The sequence below is a fragment of the Hibiscus syriacus genome, unplaced genomic scaffold (assembly GCF_006381635.1).
Source record: "Hibiscus syriacus cultivar Baekdansim isolate YM2019G1 unplaced genomic scaffold, ASM638163v2 tig00110162_pilon, whole genome shotgun sequence".
Taxonomy (NCBI): domain Eukaryota; kingdom Viridiplantae; phylum Streptophyta; class Magnoliopsida; order Malvales; family Malvaceae; genus Hibiscus; species Hibiscus syriacus.
The window spans coordinates 399,425-417,835 of record NW_024062609.1 but is presented as its reverse complement, the minus strand read 5'-3'; the positions used below and the strand labels follow the sequence as shown (position 1 = coordinate 417,835).

The 18,411-nt window shown below is 34.9% G+C and overlaps 2 protein-coding genes and 1 long non-coding RNA gene across 5 annotated transcripts; 2 read left to right on the top strand and 1 right to left on the bottom strand.

Moving 5' to 3' along the window:
- Positions 1-7,029: 7,029 nt before the first annotated feature.
- On the top strand, positions 7,030-9,280 carry LOC120216596 (U-box domain-containing protein 30-like). Of its 2 annotated transcripts, XM_039213960.1 has the most exons (2): positions 7,031-8,981; positions 9,050-9,280. In XM_039213960.1, exons 1-2 carry the CDS (start codon positions 7,651-7,653, stop codon positions 9,069-9,071), a joined length of 1,353 nt encoding a protein of 450 aa, XP_039069891.1. In that variant the 5' UTR covers positions 7,031-7,650; the 3' UTR covers positions 9,072-9,280. The 2 variants fall into 2 exon arrangements, with proteins under 2 accessions (XP_039069892.1, XP_039069891.1); XM_039213961.1 differs by lacking the exon at positions 9,050-9,280 and having other exon boundaries at positions 7,030-8,991.
- A 1,903-nt stretch (positions 9,281-11,183) lies between these two features.
- On the bottom strand, positions 11,184-11,635 carry LOC120216581. The gene is made up of 2 exons (XR_005525066.1): positions 11,505-11,635; positions 11,184-11,424 (listed from the first exon to the last, which is right to left on the bottom strand). It is a non-coding gene; the product is annotated as an uncharacterized LOC120216581 (long non-coding RNA).
- Positions 11,636-12,932: 1,297 nt separating this feature from the next.
- LOC120216594 (uncharacterized protein KIAA0930 homolog) lies at positions 12,933-17,404 on the top strand. Of its 2 annotated transcripts, XM_039213958.1 has the most exons (12): positions 12,933-13,133; positions 13,211-13,400; positions 13,486-13,551; positions 13,722-13,828; positions 14,186-14,246; positions 14,591-14,650; positions 14,731-14,805; positions 15,162-15,314; positions 15,762-15,816; positions 16,305-16,427; positions 16,835-17,058; positions 17,159-17,404. In XM_039213958.1, exons 1-12 carry the CDS (start codon positions 13,102-13,104, stop codon positions 17,180-17,182), a joined length of 1,170 nt encoding a protein of 389 aa, XP_039069889.1. In that variant the 5' UTR covers positions 12,933-13,101; the 3' UTR covers positions 17,183-17,404. The 2 variants fall into 2 exon arrangements, with proteins under 2 accessions (XP_039069889.1, XP_039069890.1); XM_039213959.1 differs by lacking the exon at positions 17,159-17,404 and having other exon boundaries at positions 16,305-16,431; positions 16,835-17,029.
- The last annotated feature ends 1,007 nt before the right edge of the window (positions 17,405-18,411 follow it).

Here is an 18,411-nt window from a genome sequence, read left to right as displayed (position 1 = left end):
TTTACCATTTTTGTCCCTTAAGTATTGTTTATACTATTTTGGATATTTGATTTTATATTTTTGCTATTTTGGTCTTTATAATTTCAAGTACTTACCTTTTTGCTCATTTTATTTCAGTTTGTAATATTTGTTAGTTTTCATTTTAGTCCCTAATGTATGTGTATTATGTTAATTTTACTTTGCATATTTATACATGTATATGTTGTTTATTACGATATGTTTATTTATTAATTAAATTTTAGTTGGTGCCCTTTGATTATTTTTAAGAACATTTGTCATAGAATGGGTGTGAAAAGTACCCCCTTACGGAGGAGGTGCGATTCAATACACCATTCGAATGAAAGGAAAATTTGAGATAAATCAATTTCTATTTTACTAATTAATTTGTTTATATTATGATTCAAATGATGCAATGAGTATTGTTGTAAATATCAATTTGTTTTATTTCATACAAACTGTTTATATTTAGTTTATATTCTATTTGTTTTTTTATAGATGAGGGAATATTTTTTACGAATAAGAAATAGACGAGATAGCTTTCCCGACGGAGGATTGCTAATCTCGAAGTTTCTTTTCAAGTTAAAGAATTTTCTCTAATTAATTATTTAGAAGCAAATTAATTAATTTCGATAAATGAATCATATTTTAATTGTCGATGTGAATTCATTATTTCCACCATTTACGATAACGTGTAAGCGACGCAGTACCGATTTTGGGCACTGTGGGGTTGCTAATCCTTCCACACGCGTAACCGACTCCCGAACCCGTTTAAATCGAGTCTTTGGTAAACGCAGACCAGTTTTTGTCCTAAAAATGATTTTTCTTAAAATTGTTTTAAAAGACGTTTTTAGGTATTCGACCTACCTAACCCAAAGGTCGATGGAGACTCTTTTTAATTTAATTTCAAATCCCCAATCTTTCCAAATAAAGGTCATAATCATTTTTTAAAATAATATTTAATTGTTTTATTTTTAAAAATATGGTTATTACATGTTTGATTGGGAAGCTATAGAGAAGAAAAGTGAAGAGAAAGAGCGAAAAAGAAGATGGGTTGGGTTGAATAAAAATAAGAGTCGGTCAAAATGGTCTTAGCTGTTGGGTTGGGCTGGGTTGGGTTGAGTGATCATTTTGTAATAAATGATAATGTTAGTGATCGGTTTATGATTTTCTAAATATCAGTGGTGAAAACGAATACTACCTTAAACATGAGTGACCATTGGCGTAGTTTACCTATATATAAAAAAAATAGCATATGTTGGAATAATTTAATAGAAATAAAAAAAAGGCAGAGATGCACGGTTCCCTCACCCACGTGTCAACGTATGTTGGACCAATGCGGAAGCATAGCAAAGTGCGTAAGAGCGCTAATCAAAGTGGTCAAAGCTTAAAACCAATCCCAAATCCGAGCCAAGCCAACTGGTCAAATCTCAAAAGCCGAGCTGGCACTTTAACTAAGGCACGCTCTCTCCCTGGACCACCCCACGAGCTCTTTTCTTTCCACTTCCGATGTTTATCATTTCCTCGTCCTTTTAAATTTATATACTTAATATAGAGTATGGAAAAGATCTGGGATTTTTTTCTGTTATTTAAATGAATTTTCTTCATAAATGCAAGCTTTTCTGTTGCTGTTGTTAGTTTTAAATGATAAAATAACGAAATGATTGATTATTCTGATGGGAAAGGGCACATCATTATACCTTTTTTGACCCATCATTGATTCATTGTCCTGATTCCCTCTCTGGCCTAGGAGAACCCATCGCTCGGCGTTTTTACTCAAAATACATTCAAAGAATCGATAATTACATGTTATTGATTAATTTTTATTAATCTAATGCTCATTTGTTGACATAGATGAAAGAGACAGATTACCAAACACATTTTCCTTGTGTTTTCGCTCTATTTGGTGCACGAATTACCATCTACACTTTCTATAAATACTATTTAACCGTCCGTCGCTCTTCTTTAATTATTACATATTTTTTTCCTATAAATATCACCTCATATAATTTTTAAACAACAAAAAAACTATAAAATTATTTTTATTATATTATAATCATTAAATAATTTATTATTTTATTATATTTTAATATGATATTTTTTAATGTTTTGTAGTTATAAAATAAAAGGCGAGTTACTCCGTTTAGATATGAATCATATATCGAGTCATTATGTCGATATGGTAATAATTTTAAATTGTGTTATGTTAATTATTGTGAATGTTTTATATATTTATTTTTTTAGTATTAATTTATATTTTAATTTATATATTATTTATTTAATTAGGGGAATAATTGTATGTTAGATCCATTTATTCGTAACGCTAAGTTAGAGATATTAAATCGTGTCTAAACGTATTTAGTCGAGGATGTATTTGGTTACATAGTTAGATATGAATGGCATTGTAACCCTGAATACAACCTTATTTTTGCACTAGTTAAGAGGTAGAGACCAGAGACACGCACATTTCATCTACAGTGTGGAGAGTGCACTATTACGCTTGAGGATGTTTCCTTACATTTTGGGCTTATGATATATGAAGATGTCATTTCAAGTGTGGCGGATGGTGATTGCCATTCCTTGTATGAGGAGTATATCCTGCCTAATTTCAACGGTGGTCGAACACCGTTATCATGGTTATCTATAAATTTTTTACAATTGAGCGACAATTGTTCCGAGGAACAAGCTAAAATATTTGTTTGGGCTTGTATATTACTACTCATATGAGAGATTTTGATACTCGATAAATCTCGTAACCAAGTTCATTGTATGTGGTTGCGTCACCTCGTAGATTTTCGAGTTGCCAGCTCATTCTGTTGGGGCTTCACGGTTTTGGCATCTTTGTATAGAGAATGTGTTGAGCAACTGATTATCGAAAAAAATACTATCGACGAATGTTTCTATCTTCTGCATTCATGGTTGTGGTATTGCATTCCCTTTTTATGTCTGGTCATAAAAAACTCGTTAGTCTTCCTGTTATTGTTGAGCTAATTTCATTATTGAGTTTGTAATATTTTATTTAATTTTCTTCATTTATCAACAAATGTAATATTTTTATTTAATTATGAACTTTTTATTTAATTTTTGTTAATGTTTTTATTTAATTTTCTTCATTTATCAACAAATGTAATATTGCCCCAAGATTCAGTCTGCGCACTACCCTAAACCAACTTGGTAGTTCGTTGTAAGATGAATCCTACTTACTGTGAAGTTTTTTAATGGCATTTTGTTTTTCCTTCCATGTTTACCTATAGGAGACGGTGTACCCATATTGAGACTGTATAGCTAAAATCAGCACCGCAATAGTTATATGGGAGCTTGTTTTAACCATGTGCATGATGACTTTACAGATATTATCATAGTCCAAGTTGGGATGATCCTGGTTGATCCCTTTTAGCACAACATGTACGAGGACCTTTGTATACTGTTAGTTCTCATATGTTATTTTTCCTCTTCATCTTCTATACACGTAGGGGTGTTCATTCGATTAAAACAGTGGTCGACCGAACTGAAATACCCTTAACCGAATTAACCGAACTTTTTTTCTTTAATCGTTAACCGAACCAAACTTTTTTTTTGAAAGTATTAACCGAACCGAATAAATTTCGTTTAATTCGGTTAATTTTCGAATTAACCGAATTTTTTTTAGAATTTTAAAATTAAATATTTTTTAATTAAAAAAACAATTTATAATTAATTTTTTTAGCAAGACACCACCAAGTTCTTAATTTAATCTATTCCCAAGCAAAAGCAGTAGCAATCACAGCGAAGAAGAAAATCATATTAGGGTAAAGCAAGAACAAAAAAGGACCGAACATGGCTGAAATTGGCTTCCGATTTTGTTGGAAAGGAACGCCCTCATCTAAATTTTGTTGAACGCAACGATGTCACAACTCTGAATATATTCATTGTGGGGTTCAGCTGTGAGGTGCTCCTTGATAAGTATATCGACGGAAACTAGATCATCAACTATTGTAAGCATGATATGGAGCTTTTTAATGTCATATCCGACTGCAATCAGTTTCGATGCTCCCCCACAGAAGGCCAGGCATTTCAACAGATCGAACAGCTTCTTCCAACTTCTTCATATCAGTCTCGTCATCCCATGGTTTAACATCCAAACGCACTGAATTATAAATAATATCTAATTAATTTTGCCCATGCTTCCTAACCCCTCAAAAGACTAACATGTTTTTGCCTCAAAAGCATGTTTCTTCGATGCTTCACCGAATTAACAAAAGAGTGAAAATAAAAAAATCATGCTTCCCAAGTCCCAACCCCTAAAAACGTATCCCCATGTTGCTCTCTCACCCATGCTCCACCTGCCCATCTCGTGCCCATCTCGTGCCCATACCTTACACAAATCAAGCCATAAAAGAATTGATAATCGAGGAGCACATAAAGGAAGTGGGGGGCAACATATTATGGGGTGAAAAAATATTAAAAAATATTTAAGGTTTAATTCGGTTAATTAACTGATTTCGAACCGAATTAACCATTAACCGAATATCCAAAAAATCATTAACCGTTAATCGACCGAACTAATTCGGTGGCCGACCGAATTAACCAAACTAATTCGGTTCGGTCGATTAACCGAATTAGTTCGAAAATTTGAACACCCCTAGATACACGAACCATCCAGTTGTATCCGTTATCATGTTGGACACAATAGCAGACATACTTTTTTGATGGTGGATTAGTCGACTCTGGAGTGAACAAACTTATGAATGTTGTAATTCTTAATTGCAATCATTGCTTCTTTTTTAATGGAAACTTTATTCCAATATATAACTCACCATCATTGACTGATAAGTTAAATCCGTAGTCACCAACATTAGGCATATCCGTAAATTTTGGCCTATACATTGCACCATAGTCAGCTTCATAAATGTGTATTAGAGGTTCGGTATGTATCTTATTTTTGGGAACTTCATCATCATCAGAGCTCATGTTGAACCACAATGATTATGTCTCAACGAATAGTCTAGTCTCAGCACTATCTGCACCTAACTCACTAAGAGGTTTTTTAATAGAGATGAGAGTTCCTCTTTGATGCCGATATTTAGGTCGAACAAATTGGTAGCTGAATGTCTTCCTCTTAAACTTGAAGTTATTGTGTCATATGGGTTTTGAACTGAATGATGTGTCACAAACATCTCGACATTGAGGTCAAAAAATCTCGTAGTTGAATGTCTTCCCCTGAAACTTGAAGACATCATTGTCAAATGGGTAATGAACAAATTATTGTGTCGAGGGCATCCACATATTTAAGTCAAATAAATTGGTAGATGAATGTCTCATCATTGAACTTGATGGGATAGTACCAGGATGTATATTTCCCATTAACGAGTTAAAATCATTACACATTACTGAAATTGGGCTGTCAATTTGATCAGCTTGTTGAGCTAGCCCATAGTGGGAGCATAATGACATACCACGAACCGCAGACACTTCAACAAATGTCACATAGATTTCTATATCAGCTTTCGAATTTTCATAGCAACATCGTCATCGTTGGAGAGTTCGAACATAATATAAGTTAACGGAAATACTATGGTTGGAAATTTGTACTAAAGTAAAGACATTCTTCTAGTACTTCCAAAATGAATCTTCCTTGAAATTTTAGTAAGAGTGATGTTTTTCTTGAAGGATATTATGATATAATGATTTGATGTGAAGACAATGTCGATTTCATCTTCCTGAATTTTTCCATCATAGTAAACAATAGCTGAAATACACCTCATTTTGAGAGTTTAAAAGATTGAGAGTTTCATATTTGTAAAAACAATAGCTAAAATACACGTAATTAAATAAATAATATACAAATTAAAATATAAACTAATGTTAAAAAAATTAAAATAATTCATAGTAAATTAAATAATACAATTTAATATTGTTACTGTATCGACAAAATATCTCGAGATTTAATCATACCTTTCATTTTACAACCGCAAAAAAATTATACATAATAGTTACTAAAAAAAATTTGGTCAAAAAATTAAATATAATATAATAAAAAATAATTTTGCCTTCAAAGAAGTATAACAAAATCTACTTATATATGCAAAAACAATATCTAAATACACCTAATTAAATGAATATTAAACAAATTAAAATATAAACTAATGTTAAAAAAATTAAAACAATTCACAGTAAATTACATAACACAATTTATTATTGTTACTGTATCGACAAAATATCTCGAGATTTGATCATGCCTTTCATTTGACAACCGCAAAAAAATTATACATAATAGTTACTACAAAAAATTTTGATCAAATAATTAAATAAAAAAAATAAAGATAATATAATAAAAAATAATTTTACCTTCTAAGAACTGTAATAAAATCTACTTAGCTTGATAAAATGAATTGATTGAAAGAATAATGTGAAAATAATTTTGGTGTGGTTTAATGTTTGCATTCAGAGGTATTTATAGGGGATAGGTATGGGTGAGTTGCCGAACTTTAAGACTCAAATAATATTGGAGTATCCAATAATTCAAGGTGAATAATAGAAGATATGAATCACTTTTCGTTGCGTGTCAGCTTTACCACGAAAGCTCAGATGGTGATTCACATGACACCACCTCGAACGAGAATCTAAAGAAGACACATTTAGTGATCCGCTCCTTCAGCAAATAGATATTAAATCAATAAAATTTGATTAATAAATACCTGATATATAATTATTAATTCTTTTGGGTTTTTTTAGTAAAAACGCCCCATCGCTCACCCTCAAATTATTAAAAGGCAAAACTTTTTGTTCAAAATTCATGGCAAAACTAAAATTACATTTGACGAAATTGAAATTTTTTATAGGAAAGAATTGAAAATAAATTATAATATAACGGTCAATAAAGCTATGAATGCACAGTCACCAAGGGTTAAATTCACTGCCAACCGCCGGTCAATCGAAGTTAACCTTGCTTTTCCCAAGACATTTACATTTTATAAATCCATTTAAAACTTCAAAAAGGAAAATATATATTTTTTTCTTTTCGGGTTTTTCATCACCTGCCATGCCCCAAAAGCAAAGCAGTGGTGAAGACTCTGCCATTTTACTTACCCTTTCCTTTCCTTGATTTTCTTTTTATTTTGTATAAATTCTCCCATTTCTTTCGTGTCTTTATCTCCTTTTTGCTCTCCCTGTTTCAATTTTGATTGTCCTTTCCTCTTTCTCACCCTTAGCTTATCTGGGTCGGGGGTTATGATATCACTCTTTCAAGAGTCTTGAGGGGGAAGTTAAGGGTCGTAGAGAGCTTTGGCATTAGGAAAGAAGGTTGCTTATTATTATTATTATTGTTATCATTTCTTTGATGATGTAATGGTATTAGTGGTGGAGGAGAATGGAGTTGCCCTTTAGACCAGAGAAAGAGATCAGATAAAAGCAAAAGAATGGTGAAGAAAAGATGTCCCCTTTGATTGGTATTGTGCCTTCTGTTTTGTCAAAAAGAAGGGAGATAAAAACAAAACTCCTTCCTTCTTCGATGGTCTTGCTCTCTTTCCTCTCTTTAATTTTTTCCCATCTTTTCCGCACGCTTCTCGTTTACTAGGTGTGATACGTCTTCTTCAAGGCTAGTTTCCCTGTAAAAACATATTTTGTTAATTTCTTTTCTGTTGTAGTCTAGCATTTACCAAAGGGTATTAAAAAATGCCGATGTATCAACCATCTACTAGAAGAGAAGCCGACATGAAGCTTGACAGCCAAGTCCTAGATCTAGAAACGGCTGTGAAAGATGGCATTTTGGGAGGCGGTTGCGGGGTAATACCCACTGATTTTTCCTCGGAGAAATTGGATCTGAAGTTAATGATTGAAGAGCTTGAGTTTGTAGATGTGCCGACGGTCTTCATATGTCCAATTTCTTTGGAGCCAATGCAAGATCCGGTGACCCTTTGCACTGGCCAAACCTATGAGAGATCCAACATTCTTAAATGGTTCTCCTTAGGCCGTTACACTTGTCCCACCACGATGCAAGAGCTCTGGGATGACTCGGTGACTCCAAACAAGACGCTTCAGCAGCTAATTTTTAGTTGGTTTTCTCAGAAGTATTTGGCTATGAAGAAGAGGTCAGAGGATGTCCAAGGAAGGGTCAAAGAGATTTTGGAAAATTTGAAGAAAGTTAAGGGCCAAGCTAGAGTTCAAGCGCTTAAGGAGCTTAGGCAAGTGGTTCAAGCTCATGGGATAGCTAAGAAGACTGTTGTGGAAAATGGAGGCGTTGGTTTGATTTCATCTTTGCTCGGTCCTTATACAACTCATGCTGTTGGGTCAGAGGTAATTGGAGTTCTAGTGAACTTGAATCTCATTTCCAATATCAAGTCTGATTTGCTGCAGCCTGCTAAAATGTCTTTAATGGTGGATATTTTAAATGAAGGGTCGTTTGAGACCAAGTTAAACTGTACGAGGTTGATTACGATGTTAATGGAGGGTAATGATTTTGTATCGGAAAATGTTGCAAGTTTGAGTCTTCTAGTTGGGTTACTGAGATTAGCGAAAGATAAGAAGCACCAAAATGGGGTATTGGCTGGATTGAGTTTGCTCAAAGTACTTTGTTCTCATGAGCAGGTTAGGAACTCTTTTGTCAATGTTGGGGCAGTCCCTCAATTGGTTGAGCTGATGCCTGGGTTGAATAATGAATGTTTGGAATTAGTCCTTTATTTATTGGAGCTCTTGTCAAACATACCCGAAGGCAGATTGGCTTTGAAAGATTGTCCACTTACCATACCAAATGTGGTGAAACTATTGATGAAAGCTTCGGAAAACTGTACGCAGCTTGCATTGTCAATACTGTATGTCATTTGCAAGTTTGCACCGGAGGAATGTGCTTCACTTGCTCTGGATGCAGGCCTGGCTGCCAAGCTACTTCTAGTTATACAGAGTGGTTGCAATCCCGTTTTGAAGCAACGGTCAGCCGAGTTGTTGAAATTGTGTAGCCTAAATTACACGACTACCATCTTTATTTCCAAGTGTAACCTCACAAGAACGATTCAATGATGGAAATTGCAGCTTGTTTGTTATTCTTGTATCAATACAACAAATGGGGCTGCCGAGCTTCCTGTTTTCTAGAGCTATGAAAGGAGAGGGGTCTCTAAGGTACCCTTTGCTCTCTCATATGTACACTAAAAAATTTCCGTCATATTATTGTTTCACGTCAAGCACCAGCATAATGTGGATTAGAGAATTGAAGTTGGCATTGTTTACCAATCAACTTTCTGTATGCTCAAGTTTCAACCTATATTGTCCAATAATTCCCAGCGAGGTTTTGATTCAAATTTGCTTGTCTTTCAATCCACATGAAGAAATGTACTAGTATACTCTTATAATGGAGCTAAGTGGGGTTGGGAAATGATGATACAGAAGGAAATGATACGAGGAAGGGGGCTCCTGTTGGCATTTGTGTTTAAGGTTTCTGGGCAGTCCTGACTGATTGAGCCCTATATTTCCTTAATCTCTGTAAGGTTTATGTGAAAATTTACATCTGTATACCATGGTTCGATGAGTTCTCTTTTGTCTTGAATCTTAAAACTTTTTGTAGAGATTGTAAAACCCTTCTGGGTTGCTATCTAATAAAACTCTGCACAACCTATTTGTTTACTTCGTGAAATTAACAATTTGAATTGCTGAATTGAAACTGCCTTGAGCTGGAATGTGTGTTTTCCCTTTACATAAACGCTTATATTCTAAAGGAGCTGAACTCTAAGATTGCAGAGCAAATTTGAGGGAACTGGCATAAATTTCAAAGGAAAAAAAGGTGGTCAAGGGGGTACCCCATGTTTTTCTTTACTTTTTAGAAAGAAAATCTGGTGGGCTCATATCATCATTTGAATCAAAACTATAAGCAACAGCTTGAAGGTGAGGCTTTTGCTGAAAAGAAGTTTCTCTGCAGATAGCATCAGTGGTGGCTGCTGCTATGATATGCAATGGAAGATGGGATCTTCTTGAGTGGAGGCGAATGAGTCAACTTTGCCTAGCTTCTTCAACATCAATGATGTTCAAGTTGGAGGATGCTTTTGAAAGTAAATATAATTGGAGATGATGCATTGCATAGAGTAGAATGATTAGTTCCAGGTTTCCAAGGAGGGGAGGGGAGGGCCCTGGATTCCACTTTCGTTGTCACGAATGCATGTACACTCACATCCCTTTGCCATTGAAAAGAAGACACATTTGTGCGGGTGGGAAAAGTGAGGAAATCATGTCCACTCTCAAAAGTAGAGCCAGCTGAAGTGCCCAGCCATTGCACCCATATCCAATATCTCGACCCAAGTGCCAAGAATCTGGTCAAATGCATTGCTGCCCCTTTGAATGGAAGACTTGGACGACTCTCGATTCATATTTATTTAATTAAAGATTATAATGATACAATTCTTTTTGGTACCAGTTAAAACATTACGAGCGAAGTTGGGAAGGGACAAGGGTTAAGATCGAACCTTCAAATTCCAAGGCAACTTGCAGTATAATGCTAGCACCGGTTTTACATCTGTTGTGGTCGCCAGCTTTGCGAGGAATCCGGTGCCTGGGGTTTTACTCAATGGAGAGGACGAATTTAAAATCATTAATAAAATATATAAAAATAAATATATAAAATATATAATAATTTAGAATTTTTAAGGGACGATCTTTCCTGGTCCAGCGGCAATGGCGGTCCATCTGATGTGCCCAGGTGGATTAACGTGCTATATGACGATAAGCCTAAAACGCTAATAGCTGATTGCATACAAAGATCCGTAAGCACGGCTGTTGCAGTTTATCCTGACAACGGATATAATTACTTATGATGGGATGTGTGCAGGGATGACTAATCCAAAGCATCAAAACAATGTGAGACACTTTGGTATCCGTCTGTAACGGTGCTGTTGCAACTCTGGTGAAAACAACACAAATTCAAACTCGGATACAGTGAGGATGCAGGTGGAATGAGAGGCGGTGAGCGGGTGAAGAACTTTTAAATGGAGTGAAAGAAGGAAGCTCATTTGATAGTAATGGGTGGCAGTATGGTTGTCTTGCCTGCTTGAATTGATTTGTTCAGTCTTTTCATGGAAACACAGCAAGGTTGTCTCGTCTCCTGCAAATAAAATGTATAACTGAGGTTAATGAAGCTCATTTTTGTTGTTATTTGGTATTTCATTATGAGGTATATATATATGGTTTCCTCCAAGTCATTAGCATCATTCGAATGCATACTCGTATTTTGCATTGCTTCTATATATGCCTTCATTGCTGTTACATGAACATATATATGATTTATTTATGTTGTTTACAATTAAACTAACATTGTCTGCCTTATTTTCTCCTACAATAATTCAACTTCATGGCTTCTAACTTTGAGTATAAATATAATCCACATGAGCAGCAAGGGTTCTTCTCATCAAGCAATCCTCTTTGCCGACTTCAGTTCTCATTGATATCAACTTTCTCGGCCGCAACTCCCTGCATGAACCAAGAACCCCTAGCCTTATCAGTATTAATCAGAGAAATATAATATATATAAGAAGTGAGATGAAACATACGTGTTGTTGGGTCAAGGGAGAAGCAGGGTCGGGTCGAACAGCATAACATAGCATAAAATTGAGGAGAGCGAGAAGGGTGCGAAGCTTGGACATAATTTTCCTTTCGGCTTTTGGGATTCAATAGTTAAAGGTACAAAAGTGATGAGTTTATAAAGGCAGCAGAAGGAAGAAGACGCTGTGAGATTAGGTCAATCCAAACCCCAACCATTTAAAATTTTCACATGTGTGTGGATATGCTTATGCTTAATCAGGAAAGTATTATCCATATTAAAGGCTCTTGATCTTCATTTCCCAGTATAGCAGATGAGTACTTGATTGCCTAATAGAAACAAAAGAAATCTGTGGGGATTTTGCAATTTAAAGAAGGGTGGGATTATCATATCTTGTAATCCAGGCTTGACTGCGTAGGATATGGTGATCTTGAATGATCGCGACAATATTCTAAATTTGTTAGCTCTGTGGTATACCATTTTGTATCCACGTTACCAAGGCCATAATGAATCTTTAACACGGTCTCCCTACGTCTTATCTTATCAATTTTTTAAAAATCATTACTATGTTACTTTTTAAACTATTTCTTTCTGCTGTCGGTTTTTAAGGAATTATCATCAATACTTTTAACACTTTCATCTCTATTAATATACCTTCAAATTATAAGTTTTTTTTTGTTACAAAGTATAAGCTTCAAAACATGTTTTTTACACACAAAAATTACACGTCTTTTTCTATCGTTTTATTAATTTTTACGAGTAATAATTTTTTTAAATATATATATATTAATTTTAGAAATAATTTTTGTTTTCTGAATATATCAATCATGATAAAATTATTTAAAAGAGATAATTATTTTACAGTTTAATAATATTTTTATAATTTTTACTTCTTCATTATAGTTATTAGTAATTATCTATTTTCCACTGGTCTTATTTTTTACAAGATATAATCATTCAATAAAATTAATTTTTTTTAGTTACCCTTCATAAATTTGAGATAAATTCTTCTTATTTTTTTATTAAGTTAAGGTGATTACAAAGTAGTATCTATTATAAATACTCTTAATCATTTGATATTGAACGATTAATCATCCTGCTGCAATTGTTGATGCTTGAACCTATAATCTCAAAGAACAACAACGATTCTTTTATCCACTTAAGGTAAGTTGGTTCGTGCGGGATAAATTCTTATTAGTTTAGTCTAATATGGGCTGTTTGAGTTTCTTATGGACAATCAATATTGGGTTTAATAGTTGAAGTAAGTTGTCCCTAAAACTTGGACTAGTAGCTCAAAAAATACGGGCTCAGAAAAGCTCTGTTAAGCAAACCGACATCGTATAGTTGGTCCTAGCTGGCCTGGTCAGGCAGTGGACCCAGCTTTCACCGCTTAAACTGAGAAAGAGAGAGTCGCATCGCATCTTTCAATTCTCTCTCTGCACGTAACTGGACAATAACTGCCGATCAAGGTCGCGCCAGATTCAACTTCGCCCTGAATTGTGCCATCAGTCCCCTATATCTTCAGAAATTAAAAAGCATTTAACAGCACATTAAATTGTTATAATTTAATATAAAAAACCGCCTCTCGTCTACAGCCGAAAGAAGCCATGCTCGGTGTTGGAGAAGAAACCCCTTCCAGGTACACGCATTCAATATTACGGTTTATTGACGGTGTTAATTATTTGAATCTTGAATTTCTTTTAATTTTTGGTGTAGGTTTGATTTACTTAGCATGATTAGAAAACACTCTAATCTATTGGGGAAAACGGTGGTGGAAGAAGAAGATGCCTCCGACATTGAAATGGACGGTCAATTTTGGCACGACATCTTTGATCTGTATTTCCTTCGGGGTAAAGAATCCAGACGACGGCAAGACGACGATCTCTTATTTTTCGTGAGAAAATGGGTATCAAATCTGTATCCACTTCTTATTTCGATAAAGAAGGAAAAAAAAGGAACTAAGCTAATTGTTTCAATTTTCGCTGCTGTAGAGAGAACATGATTTTAATGATAAGAACGGTGTCGTTCCTTACTTTGTACGCAGGTGGGCACCTGAGGTAAACCGAACTCAAAACCAACTTGAATCTGCATTGAGTTAATTGTTTAAGTTGATTGTTTGCTCTTTGCTTTAGTAGTTTTCTTAGCTTTTTGTTATAATGTCCTTGTGGAAATTGAGGGGTTTCTTTCATTCGTGTTAGATGTAATTTTCTATACTTCTGTGAACCAGTTGGATAAGTTAGTTGGTGAGAATTTATCAGAGGTTGATTGGAGGCGCTCGTTTTACTTGAACATGATTGCCCATACTTCGTACTCTGTAACAGTGGCAATTTGCAGGTAACTTCTTCACTTCCTTTTCATGTGTCTTGTCCATGCAATGTTGTGTTATTTTGATTATTTTTCTGTATATCAGCTTCATGCTTTACATAGTAATGGTTGATACTTCCCTAAAGTTAAATGGTACACTTGTTTCTTATTGCTCTAACAATGTCTAATCGTGTCCTCCCCTCTTCCCCCTTGGTGAACTAACTTTTTCGTTTCTGAATTTATATTTTAATGTTTAAGAAATAAGACACACACACACACATATATATATGCATATATTTTTCTTTCCCCTCTTCTTCTTTATTGATAGGGTCACTGTATTAGATTATGATTGAAGTTGAACTATGAGTTATTTTCCACTTTTCCCAGTCAGCATGTCCTTCAAAATCATCAAGTGGGGCAAGATACACCATTGTCTGCTATCTACAAGGTAACCCTGCTTTAATATAGCTAATGATGTCAGTGACCTTATGGAGGAGATACTTGTATCTTTAACTTCTTAAAACTTGTTTGTATTCTTGAAATAAAATCTGTCATCTTGGAGAAAATCTGACCAAATTTTTGCCGAGAGCTGTTTGCTTCTCATGTATTGTGTCAATTGCTGATTTCATCCTTCTTATTATAATACATTGATTGCTAATTTATGCAATTTCAATTTAAGAACTTAAATTATTTCTAGCTACATCTAATACTGTCTCTTGCAAAGATTCCAAAATATCCATGCCAACATATGGATGCTGCCTCCTCTAATCCTTTAGTTCTGCTGTCCTGCAGGTTGTGAAGACTGTTTATGCATCTCCTAGCCGAGTAAATTTTCATTTGGACTCAAAAAAGGCAAGCTTATCATTATTAGCAATCCTGGTGAAATTGAACTTTTCTTCAATTTCATGATATTCTTACTAATTTGGATCTAGGAAGTAGAGACAACACCTGCCTATCCAGACATCTGCTTCGCCATAGATGATTTTGATTCCACTTTTGATGCAGTGGTAAATGCTTTTCTTTTCCTTTATATATGTGTACTCAACTGTATATTTATGACCATGTTATTGAATGAATGTATATGATTAGATGTGGTACATGGGGTTTCAACTAGGGCTAGGCTAGTATTACTGCCTTCCTCTCGCAACCCGTGTTATAAGGCATTGAGCTAACAAGGAATTGGAACTTGCTATTTCTGTTGCATGTGTAAGGACCAAAGTCGGTTCTTTATTTGAAGACTTGCATCCTTCTTGGTCATACAGTTGTTCTTTTGTATGTTATGATAGTAGGATTTCATGGAAAGCAAACCATTTTGTTAATTGTAGTTCCCCTAGTATGTAGCTGTGCTTTTTTCCTCATGCAGGTCTTGACAGATACAGATCATTGCTACTGTGTGCTTCTTAATGCACATGATGGAGCAGCATTTCCTAGTGAAACAGAGACAAATGATAGCTGTTCCAGTAACAAATTACCATTGAGAGTAAATGCTAATTCTATGATGATGAAAAATTGTAAGGTTTGGGTCCTTTCTCAGGTCTTTTCTGATAATTTATTTGTATAGTCCCATGATCAACCAGGGTCTTCACATCTAAAGGAGATGCCTAGAACTGATTGGTTTTTTATGCCACTTTATGATGGTCAAATTATTTGCTGTTCTTTACAAAATTCTTTATGATGATCAACCATGTCTGTCACATGACATGATAAGAAAATTATTTTCCCTACAATATCATTTTAATGTTGCTTGATTTTTCTAATGAATTTGTTTTGAATTTTAAGTTATAAATAATATTTTGGTAATTCCTAGCATCAGATTGACTGATGCTTCAGTTTTCCAAATTAAAATGGATTTATTCCAGAGCAAAAAAATTGATTTACTTTGTGAAAAGCTGATTAGAAATTCTTTATTTGCCATAAAGAGCAGTTAGCATACAACTTTACATTCTTCTAACTATTGTGGCAGCTTACACTTTTTTCTGGATTTGTCAGCTATCAAATGGTTCGGGATGCATATGATGGTATACCCTTTTTCTATATCTGAGAATTGGCTTCTATTTTTATTCTTTCAGAATTCTGTGAAAACCTAGTGCATCAACTGATAAAATACTTTCTACTTTGTTTTTATGTGTTGAATCTTGACCAAGAAATGGATTGATATGTAAACATACAAGCATGACTTACACTAAATTTGGTTCTTTTGTTAAACAACAATTGATGTATCTTTTACTGCAGTTTGTAAGGGTTGGCACCCTATTGGTGCTTTCTGTTGCAACATCTTCTTCATTTATCAAAATAATAATGGTAATGTGCCTGTAGAAAAACAGACACATTAAGTTTGTAAATTTCCAGTTGATTTGATGTTGATAAAGCTTGATCTAGAATGAAGTAGGCAAAACATGTAGACTGCTTAGCTGATTAAACTATTTCTCCCTGTATTTTAGTTTGTTCTTAATGTCCTCTTCATGCTTATTTCGGTCTCGTATCATATCATGTATTTCTTTATCAGCTGGGCGTTCTGGATTTGAAAGTCTTCTGTCAGTTGGTCATTACTCTGGTAAAACAGACAGACTTTACATGAAAGGTCCTGGAGGATGTGGACAAGTTGAAGTCTCTGTTTCAGGTGTTGCAGGTCGGTAAGAATTTCTATCTTTTATGTGTCTTATAACATTCACTTTCTTCTGTGTTTCCTCACTTTCTCCAGGCTTTATATGGATTAAATGTTGCACCACTGTATATTGATCATGGCCTTTGTTTTCTCAAGGATTAATGAGTGCCAAACCCAAATTATCCCACTATCTTATTGAGCCATCGATCATAATGTCACACTTCAAAACGATTAACCTGTGAACAAATTGTATGCCATTACTTTTGGAAATTATTGTGCATTGCTTTGTTTCCTTCTTTTTCTAATGTTCTTTATTTATCATTTTATGAACAACTGGTTCATTTAATGAATTATGTTAGTTGATTGACCATGTCAAATGAATGGTGCATGCTAGGGTTGAGTAAAATACTGAATTTATGTTTCTCTATCAGACCAAAGCAAGCAATCTTCTGGCCACCCTTCACCAGTTACGCCAAACAGAGGTTCCAGACTTGGCTCATTGTTCCGTAAAGCAGCTTCGGCCGTCTCTGTGGCAGCACAGCATGCTTATGTGACTGCTACTTCAACTTCTGATGAAGAGATGATACCTCTCAAATGCTGTTTAATGTCTATAACGCTGCCCTGGGAGCACATTGCTCATGATCTTTTGTTCAAGGTATATATGAACTTTTTATTATAATCTCTTAAGCTTCCATCACTTATTTTTCTCTGCAATATCCGATCCAGTGTCTAACTACTGCTTGTTCCAAACTCAGAGAAGTCCTCCCGTGAACTTGTAAATGTCTTGTTGACAAAATCTGCGTGACATACATGCAACCTGCAGAAGAAAGGGGAGGGAGGGGGAAAGCATTCGAGAAGTAGACATGCAAAAAATGTTCAAAATATTCCACTTTCTTGAGGATGAAAGTAGATCGTGTCATATATTGGTTTGGGGTCGAGTGTTCTTAGGTTATATTATGACTATTGTACATTATTAATAGTAAACGCTAGTTTGTTGCTTATGTTTCTTCAGTGCCTCAGATTCTTATACATTCCCAATGAATGCCAGATGTTTTACGAGTGCTTTCGTATCTCATCTATGTTTCTTCTATTTGCATTGAGTTGTTTCTTTGCTGTATTGAGCTAAGACCTAAAAGTGTTGGAAGACACTAGATTATCGGTTCCAAAAGTGCTTTCTGCCCTTTCCTTAATTGCTGTGATGCCTCTTTTCCTCGTTGGCCAACCAGTTCAACTTTTGTGTTCGGTGCCTACCTCCTTCAAATTTTTTTACATAGGATTAAATGAGATTACATATATTGTGATTTGGTTTTTAAATTGAAGAATAAGTTGAGTTAAATCTTGAACTAAATCAATATCGTATGGCTTTCCATGCTATGCTATATTACTTGCTTTTTGCCAAAATTAGCGACACCATGCAATCCATAACTAGACAAGTGCTTGGAACAACTTACAAGTGTGCAATGGTGCATTGCTTTAGATGTTTTGTGAGTGTGGTTACTTTTTCTCTTTAGCTTTGGGGGAACCGGTGTTGGCCTCTGAAAGTAAGCAAAGGGCGCTTGGGACATGATCAAGATTTATCAGCTTTAGGGTGCACTGTGCTGGCTCTAGTGTGCACATGGGCAAAGAGAGGGTGGCTCCGCCAGGTTTGCCTGCGCCCGAAGTAATACTCAAAGATGGCAAAGGGGCTTCTTCCTCTGCTGTTGGGACGCCTGGCCATAGCATATTGACCAAGCAAGGTTCGTTTGCAATTACGGGAAATGTTGACGCTTCATGGGTTCCAAATATATCTACTATTTTTGGAACCCTGTTCCAAAGTTGAGTCAATCAAATCCTAAGAAAACCCTGGTCGGGTCCTTTATAATCATCTACGTTATGAAAAGGAAAAAAGTAATTAATACCAGTTTTTAACGCAAAAGATTACTATTTTCTAAAAATGAAAATTCGAGCTTGGAAGTTCTGCAGAGTACTCAAGCTTTCAATAGTAAATTTTTTATACATGACAAATTAT